This window comes from Balaenoptera acutorostrata, chromosome 10, assembly GCF_949987535.1.
Source record: "Balaenoptera acutorostrata chromosome 10, mBalAcu1.1, whole genome shotgun sequence".
NCBI classification, from domain to species: Eukaryota; Metazoa; Chordata; class Mammalia; order Artiodactyla; family Balaenopteridae; genus Balaenoptera; species Balaenoptera acutorostrata.
The window spans coordinates 106,618,290-106,631,455 of NC_080073.1; the positions used below are offsets into that span (position 1 = coordinate 106,618,290).

Below are 13,166 nucleotides of genomic sequence, written 5' to 3' on the forward strand. Positions count from 1 at the left end.
CAGCTCTGAGCTTGGTTTACAGCTGTTACGGGATGAATTGTGTCCCCAAAGTCACGTTGGAGTCCTAATCCCCTGGTGGCCTTATTGGGAGATGGGGTCTCTACAGAGGCAATCAAGTCACAGTAAGGTCACGTAGGTGGGCCCTGATCCAGTATGACTGGGGTCCTTATAACATGAGGACATCTGGACACAGAGACAGACACGCACAGAAGGAAGACAACACGAAGACACAGGGAGAAGGCGGCGTCTACAAGCCAAGGGGAGGCTTCAGAGGAACCAGCCCCTCGAAACGTCTTGGTTTTGGATTTCTGGCCCAGGACTGTGAGAAAATAAATTCCTGTTGTTTAAACCACCTGATTCGTGGCACTTTGTTACGGCAGCCCCAGCAAACGAAGACAATAGCCTTATAACCCGCCCTGCGCAGGCACTGGACACTGCCATCCTTCTGTCCCTGCTCAGGACCATCCCCAGGGAGAAGGCTGGGCCTTCTGCAGCTGTACCAGGCCCTGCTTCTTTGCACCGTGTGCCAGGACCTAGCTGCTCTGTAGCCCCTGTAATCATCCCACCAACACTGGAGACGGGTACCAGTACCCTGTTGCCCAGGTTAGGCAACGGAGGCCCAGACAATGTAAGCGATGCCACGGCGGCAGGGCTAGGGTCCAGTGAGCTCTGTCTGTCTGTCCCTGTGCAAGGAGTCAGGCTGCTGCTCTGGGGGGCACTCACGGACGCCAGTGGGACAGGCCGTCTGAAGACCTCTGGGGATATTTTCCTTAGTGTGTGAACTTTCTCCAGGAGCGAGTTCCAGGGCAGGCAAAGGAACAGGGTTTCACCCCACTGTCGGGAGGGGACTGTCTGTGGGCTTTAGTTTGTCTGCAGGCCAGCTGCCTCTACCAGGGAACCCCCGAGGCTGGGGCAGCATCTTTAGCTGGTGTCAGAAGTTCACTGGTTGATTTATACCTAGACGGAGGTCCCCCTGCCCGCCACCTGCCTGTTTCCTCTCGGGGCTTGGGGCCTGCTGTGAAGGAGGGTCATCCAAAAGAAAGAGGTCTTCCCCCCGCCCCCCCAGACCTGTTCTCGTCGCCACAGGGGACGCCCAGGGCTCACAGGAGGACGGTGCAGAGCCCACGTGGACCTCGCCCCTTCGAGGAGCGGCCAGGGCCCCTCCAAGTGCCATTTGTGTCTTAAACAACTTTGCCCTGCGCAGTGGTTCCAGCCCGTGGACTTGCCTTTGGCAGGGGGCTCGGCTTAGCCTTTGAAAACAAAAGCAACAATTGAAAAGAGGCTGTTTTTATGCTTCTAGAACTAGAGGAGGGGGAAATTCCTGCCTTTAGAAAAGGAAACCTCAGAAGGTGATTATTAAACCGTTGTGGTCAATTTGGAGATTTGGAAAGATGGCAGGTGTAATCAAATGTCAGCATCTCAGTACTTGGGGTTGGGACCCCAACTGAACAGAAGACTGTGTAGGTGTCTCTACGTCTCCACGTGTGTCTATGGGTGCGTCTGTCTATGTGTGGCCACGTGCGTCTGTACGTCTACATGTATATGTGTGTGTGCCCGTCTGCCCATGTGTGCTCTTTAAGCATTGGCTCTGATGCTCCTGGCCCGGGCACCAGGCAGCCTTTGTTTGGCTCTCCTAGTCAGTGCGGGGATCCCCTACTTGGCCCCTATTGCTGGAGCGTTGCTGCTGCACAGGGGCTGGGGACCCTGCGTCCTTACTGATGCCGTGCGTCGGCACAGCCTGGTTCGGCCAGCCCAGGCAGCCCCGGGGAGGGCGAGGGCCTCAGTCCCTCCTGGCTGGTCCTTCCCCCTGTCACCCCCCGCCCGTCCTCCCCTCCTCCCGTCTGTGCCTCTCCCACCCCGACTCAGGAAGAACTGGCGTAACTGATTACTGTGAAGTTACACCTGGCGGCCGCGGGGCAGTGTCCCCTTTCCCTGCAGGGAGCGGGGGCCAGAGCCGCCCCGTCCGCCCCTCGGAGATTCTGTGTGACCACGCGGGGGGCTGGGCACAGATCTGCTGAAGCTGCCCAGGCGGCAGGCGGCGTGCCAGGGTGGGGGACCCTTGCTTTACAGACAGGGCACTGGTGTGGACCCCAGCTAAACACAGCTGGGCAGCCTTTTCTCTTCTGCAAGCCCGTGACGATAAGGCCTTCCTTAAAGGGTTTCTGTGAAACATAAACAAGATAGCGTTCATTAGCGGTTGTCAATCCCGCCTGAGCAGCCGAGGCAGCTGGGGGCCTTCTGGGCACCGCCGAGGCCGGGCCCCTGGGGGAGCCAACTTTGCTTGCCGGCGGTGACTTGGGCGGTTTTTAAAGCTCCCCAGGTCCCCCCTGCCAGGCTCTGGGGCTGTGACCCACCGCTGTGTGTACAAATCACCGAGTAACAGCCACTGACTTGCTCCTTCTGGACCAAAGACCAGCCTGGTCACTTGGAATTTCAACCCAGTAAAGTGATTCTTTCCTGATGGAGGTTCTTTTCCTTCTGGAAGAAGAGCCATTAGCAGGGGTCGTCCTGCGGTTCAGCCACTCACCCCACACGACTTACTGCTGCGTCTGCCTGTTCGTTGCTGGGGTGGACGGAGTGAGGGAAACACGTGACAGGGGTCACGCAGGGGAGGGGAGACCCCAGTGAGGGGACACCGCCTTGTGGACAAAGTGGTCCTGGACAGAGTCCCAGTGATGTAGCCGAGGGCTGCCTTTGGGGATCGAAGATGAGATGGAAAACAGAGGCCCCTAGACTCACCAAAACAGGAGCAGCTTGTGATTCCGGGGAGCTCCGCCCATTCTGGGTGGCGCAGTGCCGTCGGGGGACAGAGTCCCTGCCTGGCCGTGGCCAAGGCTGCCCTCCATGTCTCTTCGTCTGTGAGACAGCAGCTCCTGGGCTGGGGGGGTAGCAGGGGGCCCTTCCGCAGGGAATGCCTGGAGGGCACCAGCCTCCCTGCTGCCCCCAGGCCCCTTCTTCTCTCCCGCACACTCAGGCCGCGAGGACTGGCCGTCCAGCCCTGGGCCCCTCGCATCCCCCGGGGACCCGAGAGACAATTGCTGCGGACCCAGGGCGCTCTGAACTCCAAAAGAACTTCCAGCACTTTCATTTTTTCCCAACTGAGCTTGACGTCCGTGAGCTGTGGTCTTCCCTGGCCCAGTGTCTGCATCTGGGGTGTTTGTCCTTGCTCAGATAGAGTTTCATGGAGACAGGTTTGGTAAAATGTATTTCCGTTCTGATCAAGTATATTAAAATATATTTCCATGCTAAATAAGCCGGTGCCTGTTTTGAATTAATCACCATGATGCACAGTAATCAGGTATATAGGAATCTACAAAGGGGTTTTTCTTTTGGGAAGGAGGCGCTAATTCCATCTAATACCTGAAGATTTCCCCCAGAAATCAGACTTCCACTTTCTAAAATGTAAGTCGAGATGATTCTCCCCAAATGCTCTGGACGCTGCTGCAGCAGTTCAGAAAATTTGAGCACGCACAACTAGAGAATTCACTTACTTCCCCAGAATCCAGGCAGAAGCCAAGGAAAACAGAAGTACGTGGGCTTTACAACCAATGCCTTGGCCCTGGAGGCCTGGGGAGATGGCGGTGGCCTCACAGGATGGCAGCCCAGCTTCAAAGGCTTCTCTGCTCACGTCGGGACGGGAACTCCTGAGATATTTTCAGACACTCCTCTGCAGATCTCTCCTCTCTCTCTTTCCGTCTCTCCCTCTCCCCGCCCCCCCGGGTCCTGCCTGACCCATCTGTATCTGGGGGTCACTGAGGTCGCAGCTCCCCTTTGCTTTCTCTCTGTTCCACCCTCTAAAGATTTTATCACCAATAAAGGAATTCCTTTTCCTGCCTGCTCCAATCACCACCTCCCTCCATCTGGAGAACTGTGACATCACTGCTGTGTACATACCCAGACTCACAGTACCGAGGTGGATAGACTTTAGTGATTCCACCTGACTTTTCTTTGCAAAGTTTACTAGAATAAAACAAGACATATCATTGCTTTGAATAAAAATGGGGAGTTTCTACTTCTTGGTGCAGGGCTCAAAATTAGGCCTTATGTTTCCCAGGGGCCAGTAATCCATCACAGAGTAATCCATCACAGTTTTTCTGTGGACAAACTATTTTTGAAAAACCTTTTCAGATCTTTGCTTAACTAATGAACACACAAGCCTTAATACCCACCCATCTGAACCTGTAAAATATCCATAATTCAAACTGCCCTCCTGGACCCGTGGTTTTCAAAGTGTGGTTCCTAGACCAACACTGTCAGAATCAACTGGGAGCTTACTGGGAATGCAGGCTCTGGGGCCCCGCCCCAGATGGACTGATGAGAAACGGGGCTGGGGGAGGGGTGGGCCCAGCAGCCTGTGCTCCACTAGCCCTCCAAGTGATTCTGATACACTGGGGCCACCGCACCTGTGTCTGCCACTCCAGATGCAAAGGTCTTGTATGTGACGTTGGGGAGCACGTGTGAAAGGAACCAGAATCAGGGACCATGGCTTGGACCCTTGCAGCCAGGACCTAGTGCACGCACACCTCGTCTTACTGGGCTTCACTTCAGCGGGCTTCCCAGAGAGTGAGCGTTTGTTACAAAGTGAAGACTTGTGGCAGCCCTGCAATAGAGCCATGCAAAAGGTGTCACTGTTTCCAATTGCATTTGCTCACTCTGTGTCTCTGTGTCACATTTTGGTAACTCTTGCAATATCTCAAACTTTATTATTATTATATTTATTATGGTGATCTGTGATGAGTGATCTTTGATATTACTACTGTGACTCGCTGAAGTCTCAGACGAAGTTTAGCATTTTTTAAGTATTTTAAAATTAAGGTCTGCACATTGTTTTTTAGACATAATGCTATTGCACACTTAATAGACTCCAGCATAGTGTATCCATAACTTTTATATGCCTGGGGAAACCAAAAATTTGTGTGACCCACTTTATTGCAGTATTTATTGTGGTGGTCTCAAACCAAGCCCACAGTATCTCCGAGTTCCGCCTGTGCGGATCTGTAAAGAGGACCAGCGTCCCCACGTCGGAGTAGTAGGGAAAAGCACCACAAAACAGGTCATTTTGGGAAAGTTCCTGCATAGCATAAAGGACCCTGCATCTCCATGCGCGGGGCCTCCTCGCACCACTAGGGGGCGCGCTGGGCTCGCCGAGGCCCGGCGGCCACAGCCTTCCCTCCCAGGTCCTGTCATTCTCTGTATAAACAAGTTACGTGCAAGTGTTTAGGATATAAATTACGACCATGCCGGCTGCCTCGGAAGGAATGTAAACACAGCACTGTGGTCAGAGCAAACTCTGAGACTGACTTCATAATTTATAGCAGCTCCCAAGTAGCCCCGAATAAAAGAAAAAAAAATCCCTATTTAACTGCAAATGTGATAATGGGACACAACAAATGTTTAAATCCCTGCTTAATTTTGGAAAATATAGAAAGGAAGCCTAAAGATTAGGCAGATGGTTAGGACTTTTCAAAACAAGATGTTTTACTGAGACTGTCTTTGGACTGAAACTCACTCAGAATACAAAATCCCTGTGTGGGAGACGCCCACCCAGTGGTATCCGTTCCTGGTGACTGACTGAGAGACAGTGTTTGCAGGGAATGAGAATCGAAGGCGAGTTCTCAAAAGCAAAAGCAAGACCTGGAGAACCTCTCTGCTCGCTCTCGGGTCCATAGTTGCCAGCGCTGCCCGTGAGTCTGCGGGGCTGGTCAGAGCAGGCGGGGCTGATACCCATCGGCCTGTTTCCTTTCTTTTTTGTCCAGAGCTTCAGCAGCTCTGCCTGTAGCATCTGTGATTGGGAAGCCTCAGGAAACCAAGCGAGAAAGGAAAGGGCTCGGAGGGAATCCCGAGGGAAAGCATCACTCCCTTGCGAGGGAGAGGAGGGAGCAGGGTGACTAACAGGAAGACAAGTGGGGGCCGGCGCTGTCCCTGAACCGGAGGGGGGACAGACATCTCGTCCTGCTTCTGTCCCTGATGCTCGGGGACTGCCCACGCCCTCCACGGGCTTCCCCCTCTGGACGAGGGGATGTGACGGCCACCCAAGGAGCCGGGGCCCTTGCACTGGGCACCTACCCCTTGCTCGGAGCCCGGCTGGGCCGCGGGCAGCCCCGGGTGATGTTCTGCCCCATCACTCCACCCTGCGCTGGTGGCGAGAGGAGAGAGCAAAGGGCAGAACTCGCCGTGCGCACAAGAAAGACAACAAAGGGGGCACGAAACTTGGTTTCCTCAAGCCTTTATCCTGCCTGGTTTTCTTTTAAGCTCCTTTCACCTTCTGTTTTTTGTTTAGCCAGAAAGAGCGAGGGTGAAGGAAAGAAATAATAGAAAACGTTTCTTCTTCTCTTTCTCTCCTGAGAAGACCCACAATCAGAACCCAGCCTGTGCTGCTCAAGGCACAGACCCCACACCACGTCAATTACATGACTTAGAAAAAAAAGCCCGCCCAGTGTAGAGTTGCACTGCCCGCTGGTGAGGAGACCTGGCGATCGGATGCCCGGGGAGGAAAGAGATCCCCCAGCAACTATTTGTTATATACATTTTATTGAAAAAATTTTACACCAAAATAGTTTGGCAAACTGTAAAAGTATACGTAAGTGCAAATATATCCTCCTTTTAAAATACAAGCAAAGTGTGAGTATACACGAAGGTCATAAAAATATCTTTAAACTATGGTGGTAGAAAACAACCTTGTAAAAAACGTTGTATTGTCACAATACTGAAGACCACTTTCTTAAACTAGACACATTGTTGCTAAATACTTCCTTGATCATGTTCTTTGGCACCTGCATCCAAAGGTAGTGCTTGGCAAAGCCCAGCTCTCCCCCTGAGCCAGGCAACAAGATGAGGCTTTCTTGCAATCTTGTGCTCGGCACTGCCTTTCAGAAAAGCACACGCATTTTCCATAGACAAAGAAACACACACACACAGCCCCTCTGCGTGTTTCAGACCCTGATTACTGAAGGCAAGGGAACCCCCGGAGTTCCATGCCTGTGTTTTCCGCGTGGTGAGTTCTCACCACCTCGGCTAAGGAGCGGAGTTCTCCCTTCTCTGGGAGCCTGCACGAATTCGGGGCGTTACCTTGGGGCTGTCCTTCTGCCAACGGCAGACAAACCTCAGCGCAGGATGCTTGCCTGGCCTGGGGACTCTGGCTGAGTGACTGGTGTGCTACTGGCAGCCACGCTGCTGCAGGAGTCCGCCTCGGCCTCGCCCCGGGGGCGAGAGGGCCTGGCCCGGCCCCTCCCTCCGCTCACATGACACAGGGCTTAATGTCCTGGCAGACGCTCTGGTGGTGGTGGTGGTGGTAGTAGGGGCCGCTGGCCGAGGGGTGGAAGGAGGATATGCTGTTAAAGTTGAGGACGAAGTCTTTCCTGTCGCACACCGGCGCGGAGTGGTGCTGGTATCGGGGGAGCCCCACTGCGAGGAGGGAGAAAAGAAACCTTTTCAGAAACGTTTCTTCCGCTGAGGACGGGGCACATAATTTTTTAAAACTTAATTCAACTTTTGACTCCCAGGGGGCTGGCCTTTTTGTCTATTGCGGTAAAACTGCGAGAGGAAACCCAGCGCCAGAAGCTTCTCAAAGTTTCAAACTGTAGGCCACAGGACGACTCAGGAATCCCGGCTTGGGGTCTCCTTTGGTTTACACGGGGCCGCGGAGCACGGTCCCCGCCAAGCCAGGCTCTCCGTGCCCGGGTGTCCGTTACTCCCAGAGGCTGGGCGGGGCTCTAACAGCCCCTGGGCCCGGTCCCTGCCCGCAGGGCTCCAGCCGGTGCTGCCGAGGCCCAGCCCCTGCCCCCGAAACACCACGGTCTCCCCCGCTTCTGGTTTCGAGGCCCCCCTGCCTTATTTCCCAACCAACTAGCCGGCTCCGAGGAGCAGGCCCTGCGCGCCAGGGGGGTGACAGAAAACAATCCCACGGCCAGAGAAGGGCCGAGAACAAACGCGCACATCTCTGTGGGTCGCGCCTCGAGGGAAGCGGGACCCCCGGGAAGCAGCGCCTGCCCTTGGGTGAGAGCTCGGCTGCGGCCCCTCTGACGCGCGGGGAGCCTTTGGGAGAGCCGGGCCGGCCCGCAGCCTCTCCCCGGGCCTGAGCCAGGCCTCCGGGCGCCGACTTTTGCTTTTGCTTTCTCGGCGCCTCCGGCCCGGGGGCGCAGTTGGCCGGGCTTCCGGCTCGCTGGGCCCCGCGCTTCTCCCGGCCCGGGCCTCTCTCGGGGCCGGGCTGGGCTGGGCCCTTTTCCCCCAAGGCCTTTCTAGTCTCGCGTGCGCGGCGGGGACCGCCCGCCCACGCGGGTGCAGGGCCGGGTCGTTCTGCGCGCGCGAAGACCTTACCCGGCGGCCCGCGGCGCCTCGCCCGGCCGCATCCAGCGCTCGCTGAGCCACCGGGCGGCCCCGCCATCAGCGCCCGGCAACACCGACTGTGGCCAAACGCGCGCCCCGACGTGAGCCGTCGCTGCCGCGCAGGTGCGCTTGCCCCCGCGTTAAAGCACCTCGCGGTGCCGGTTCCCGCATCTCTAGCCGGCGGGCCCGGCGCCGGCGCTTTGATGGGACCGAAGGACCTAAGAGCCCGGCTCCTTCTTGAAAGGTTCTCGGGAGGCAGAGAGGCCGCGGGGCCTCCCCGAGCAAGCGGGCCTGGGCCGCCCGGGGGTCGTGCTGGGATCCCGCGCTCGGGGCACCTCCTCGGCCTTCCCGCTCCTCGAGGGGCCCTGGGCTCTCGGTCGGCCGAGGCCCGGCCTGGGAGACGCCAGCTAGCCCCGCGGGGAAGAGCGTTCGAGGGGGCGGGAGCCAGAGCACGGCTGGGGGGTGGGGAGAAGCAGAGCGTCCCGGCCGGGCCATGGCCTCCTCGGGGCTCCCAGACTCGGCCCGGAGGGCGCGCGAGCTCCCGGGGGGCTGGCAAGGCAGTGTCCCTTCTCCTCTAGACTGAGTCGTGCTCCCGGGTGCCCGCGCTCCTGGGACCCGTGCGTGCGCGCGGTGTGTGGCGTGGGGCGAGGACGGCCTCACAAAATGGTCAGAAGGCAATTTCTGCGCGATTTTGAACGTTGAGGGAAGTGTTTCACGCCAGCCGCGGAAGTTTCAAGGACCCGCCTCGGAGTCCGGGTTGCGGCTGAGCAGGGCGGCGGGAGCGGGGAGCGGGGAGCCGGGAGGGGCGCGGGTGGGCGGGAGAGCGCAGAGCGCGCCGACAGGGCTCAGAGGTGATTGACAGCCCGTCCCAGGGGGATTAAAAAAAAATAAGAGGGGAGGGTCGCCTGTGTTGGTTACTTGTTGAAATTCCCATAAAACTGAACAAGACTCCGCTCTCAGTGGGTTAAGTCAGGCTAAAATCCTCTCCGGTGTGGTCCTGCCCAGACTGTCTTTGTTTAGTTAACCTCTGAGACCCGCATTTAAAAGGCCTATTTGGGAAATTTCACCGTCCAGGGAACCAACATCTTTAGCCCATTTCTGGGCTTCCTTTCTCCCTGACGCTCTGCCCCACACCGATGCACGAACATGTAATGTAGGTGTCGTCGTCCTGCGAACCCTTTTCTAATCGGGGCGGGTGAGTGTCAGCTAGAGCCCCCGCCTGCCGGGCAGACCAGCCTGCCTCCGAGGGGTTAATGTAAGGGTTTATCTCCACTGCCCCCATAAACCTGGCTAAATATTCAAATTCCCTTCTCCACCCCCATCTGTCCCCTCCCACCTTTCACCGCCTTGGGCAAGTCAATAAATTTTCATAATCTGCAACCAACACAATTTACACCGTCAACACGACAAGGGGCGCCCAACGGGCAGGCGTTTCTCAGGGGAGCCTCGCTGCGGGCCCCAGGTCCTGCTGGCCTAGGCCGGACCCATGTGTCATCAACTTGGGTCCACCGTGGGGGGAGGCAGGCGACTCCTCCACCGCTTGGCGCCTCTCCTCCCTGGCAACATTTCCCTTTTGTGCAGGGTCCTGGAACCCCTCTGCTTTCCTGGCGCCCCTCCCTCCTTTCCCCTCCTCTCAACCCTCGCCCAGCGGAGCCCCTCCCCACGCACACGGCAGGTACCGAGCATCTCCCTTCTGCACATTTACTTTTGGGTGAAAGCACAGCAAAACCAATTTGAAAAAGAGACAAAAGAAAGTAGCCACAGTGCCTTGGCCAAGGTCCCCTAAGGCCACAAGGCTTCTCCCTAAGCTAAGTCAGGCCTGAGATTTGAGCCCTGCAGTCCGTGGGGACACTCGGAGAGCCCGAGGACGCAGGCACTTGACTCCATCCTCCTAGGGGTGAAAATTCTGGAGGCCCGGTAGGGGCAAAGCCTGTCCGGGAAGGCCCGGTGACCCCGACCCCACCCCCCATAGGGTGCCAGTTTCCCCTGGGCCTCGGCCACCCAGAGTGGGGAGGCCTAGAGGCGACGCCCCGGGGGCCAGGCCCCGTGTTACCTGGGAGGTCCTCGCGGGCGTTCTGGTGCAGGTAGCTCTGCTCCAGCGAGTAGGTGGACATGCTGGTGTGCAGGCCGGCCGGGGCCGCGGGGGTGCCGCCCGGCGTCAGGGCGGGCGGCTGCTTGAGGTAAGGCGAGGCGCCGGGCGAGCTCCAGTGCGCCGCGGGGCTGGTGTAGGGCGAGTGGCACTCGATGGCGCTCGCCACGGCCGGGGACGAGGGCACGGGGCTGCTGCTGCTGTCCGGGCCGTAGTCCCCGCCGCCGCCGCCGCCGCCCCCGGCCGCGCCGACGCCCCCGGGCCCGGCGGGCACCGGGCAGCTGGCCATGTAGGTGGAGCCCGGGTTGGGCGACATGTGCGGGACGTGGTGGTGGTGGTGGTGGTGCGGGTGCGCGTGGCCCGGGGCGCCGGCGCCCGCGTCGTAGCCCGCGGGCATCATGTCGAGGCCGCCGTAGCCGCCCTGCCCGTGGCAGCCGAGCGGCGCCGATGGGGGCGCCTGGAAGTCGAAGCCCTGCGGCAGCAGCGAGGCCCCGAAGCCCAGGCCGCTCACCACGCGGTGGTACATGGGCTTGAGCGCCTGGCACTTCCGCCTGAAGCCGCGCGGCCGGCGGCGGAACGAGCCCTCCTCGAACATGAACTCGCTGGCCGGGTCGATGGTCCAGTAGTGGCCCTTGCCCGGCCGCCCGAGGCCCTTGGGCAGCTTGATGAAGCACTCATTGAGCGAGAGGTTGTGGCGCACGGAGTTCTTCCAGCCCTGGTAGGCGCCGCGGAAGAAGGGGAAGCGCGCCTGCAGGAACTGGTAGATCTCGCTGAGCGTCAGGCGCTTGGCGGGCGAGCTCTGGATGGCCATGACGATGAGCGCGATGTACGAGTAGGGCGGCTTCTCGGGCCGCCGCAGCCCCGAGCTCGCCTTCTTGGCGCCCGCGCCGCCGCCGCCCGCGCCCCCGCCGCCGCCCGCGCTCTTGCAGGCGTTCGGGGCCGCGCCGGCCGCGCCGGAGGAGGAGGCGGACGACGACGAAGACGAGGCGGCCTCCAGGGCGGCGGCGGCGGCGGCGGGCGGCGGGCTCATCAGGGCGGCCTGGAGCGCGCCGGGGCCCGGGCTGCGGGCGCGGCGGAGCGGGGCCGGCGGCGGCCCGCCCTCGGAGGTCATCGGGGGCCCGGGAGCGGGGCCCGGCGGCGGGGGCGCGCCCGGGGCCGGGCGCGAAGGCGCGGGAGCGCGGTCGACCCAGAGGCCCGGCGGGCGCCCTAGCCCGCCGCCCGGGCTGCAGCCGCGGCCGCTCCGAGCCAGCGCTCCGCCGTCGCCTCCCTCAGCTCCGCCGGGGCTTCTGGCGGCGGCCGCGGGCCGGAGGCGACGCCCCGCGCATCCCTCCCCGGGCCTCGGTCCCGGCCTGCGCGGCGGCCTCCGGGCCGCGGAGCCGGAGCGGCCGGGCGCCGGGCGGCTGCGCGAGCGAGCGGGGACCGCGGCCGGGACCCCGGGGACGAGCCCGACGTCTCCCCTCAGGAGCGCGGCTCGCTCTGTCTCTCGGACTTCCTCCCTCCCGCGCCCTCCCCCGCCGCCCTCCTCCCCCCCCGCCCTGCCCCCTCCTCCGCCGCCGCCCCGGGGAGGGCGCGCTGGGCCGGCGCTCACTCCTCCCCCCCGGCCGGCCGCCCGCTCCCTCGCTTATCTCTCTCCTTGCTCTCCGGGGTCCCCCTCGGCCTTTTAATTCCTCTCTCGGATGCTCCCCGTCTCCCCCACCCACCCCCTTTCAATCCGCGGGATCGCAGGCCGACTCATATCGTGCCGGGAAGACGCCCCACCCCGCCCCGCAACACTCGACCCCCGAGACTTTAGGAAATCGTCTTTCTCTTAGTCCCGGACAGCGCCCCTGCCCCCCATCCCAAAGCCAGCCGCCCCTGGCGGAGCGGACCCACCCCTTCTCCTCCCCCTTCCCCCTTCTCCCCCTTCCCCCTCCTCCCCCCTCCTCCCCCCTCCTCCCCCCTCCTCCTCCCCCCTCCTCCCCCCTCCTCCTCCCCCCTCCCCCTCCTCCTCCTCGAGGCCGGTCCTGGGCCGGCCGAGTGGTGCTGCCGCGGGTGCCGCCGCCAGACCTCCTTAGCCGCTGCCCCTGCGCCCGCACTGACACCGTCTGTCAGCTCATTTAGACATTGCCGCCTCCGCCACACGCCGGGGTGCCCGCGACGCCCAAAGGTAACGTGCCAACCCTCTCTCCTGTGACGGGCCTGCGGGCTCCCACCGCTGTTAGCAGAGGGCAGAGGCCAGGCTCCTTAAAGACTCTCCTTTTTAGAGACCCTGGAAACGTGGTCGAATAGGAAGGACTCCTGTTTGCATTTGTTTCCACTTCCTTTCCGTTTGCCATCTGATGTTTTGTACGAAACGCAGAAAGAAGGCCGCGCCGAGTGACAGGAGTGAGATAGCTGTATTTGTACCCAGTCCTGAAGGGCTGTGCAGCTGTCACGGGATTTACACCCCCAGGCCCCACGCCGCCCACCCAAGCGTGCCTGCCATCTCGAGGCTGGCTTCCGTGGGACGACCCCCCACCCAGTGTGGCTGGGTCCTCCTCTCCGTCTAAGTAAGAGGCTGGGAGAGAGGATGTGCTCTCGGAGGAATCACTCCCAGCGGGGCCGGACAGTCAGTTACTGGATTACACGTGCAAGGAAACGTCGCCTGACCAGGGACGGGGCTGGAAGTGGGAGGAGAACAGGAGGCCTGGGAGCCTCCGGGGCTGATGGGGGGAGGCCCCCAGGGGAGGTGCTGCGGACCGCGGACCGAAGGGGCGGCGGGGCCGGGCGCCCC

At 60.5% G+C, this 13,166-nt stretch overlaps 1 protein-coding gene across 1 annotated transcript; it reads right to left on the reverse strand.

Annotated features, from left to right (window-relative positions):
- Window positions 1-6,555: 6,555 nt before the first annotated feature.
- On the reverse strand, window positions 6,556-11,525 carry FOXF2 (forkhead box F2). Its single transcript, XM_057555169.1, has 2 exons — window positions 10,379-11,525; window positions 6,556-7,404 (listed from the first exon to the last, which is right to left on the reverse strand). The coding sequence occupies exons 1-2, from the start codon at window positions 11,523-11,525 to the stop codon at window positions 7,238-7,240; spliced, it is 1,314 nt and encodes a 437-aa protein (XP_057411152.1). The 3' UTR covers window positions 6,556-7,237.
- Window positions 11,526-13,166: the final 1,641 nt, after the last annotated feature.

What these genes read in the sequence shown, in the direction of transcription:
- FOXF2 (XM_057555169.1), bottom strand. Translation starts at nt 11,525, where the DNA reads ATGACCTCCGAGGGCGGGCCGCCGCCGGCCCCGCTCCGCCGCGCCCGC. An exon ending in CGCCCGCGAGGACCTCCCAG is followed by an intron (nt 7,405 to 10,378) that starts GTAACACGGGGC and finishes CCCTCCTCGCAG; the next exon opens with TGGGGCTCCCCCGATACCAG.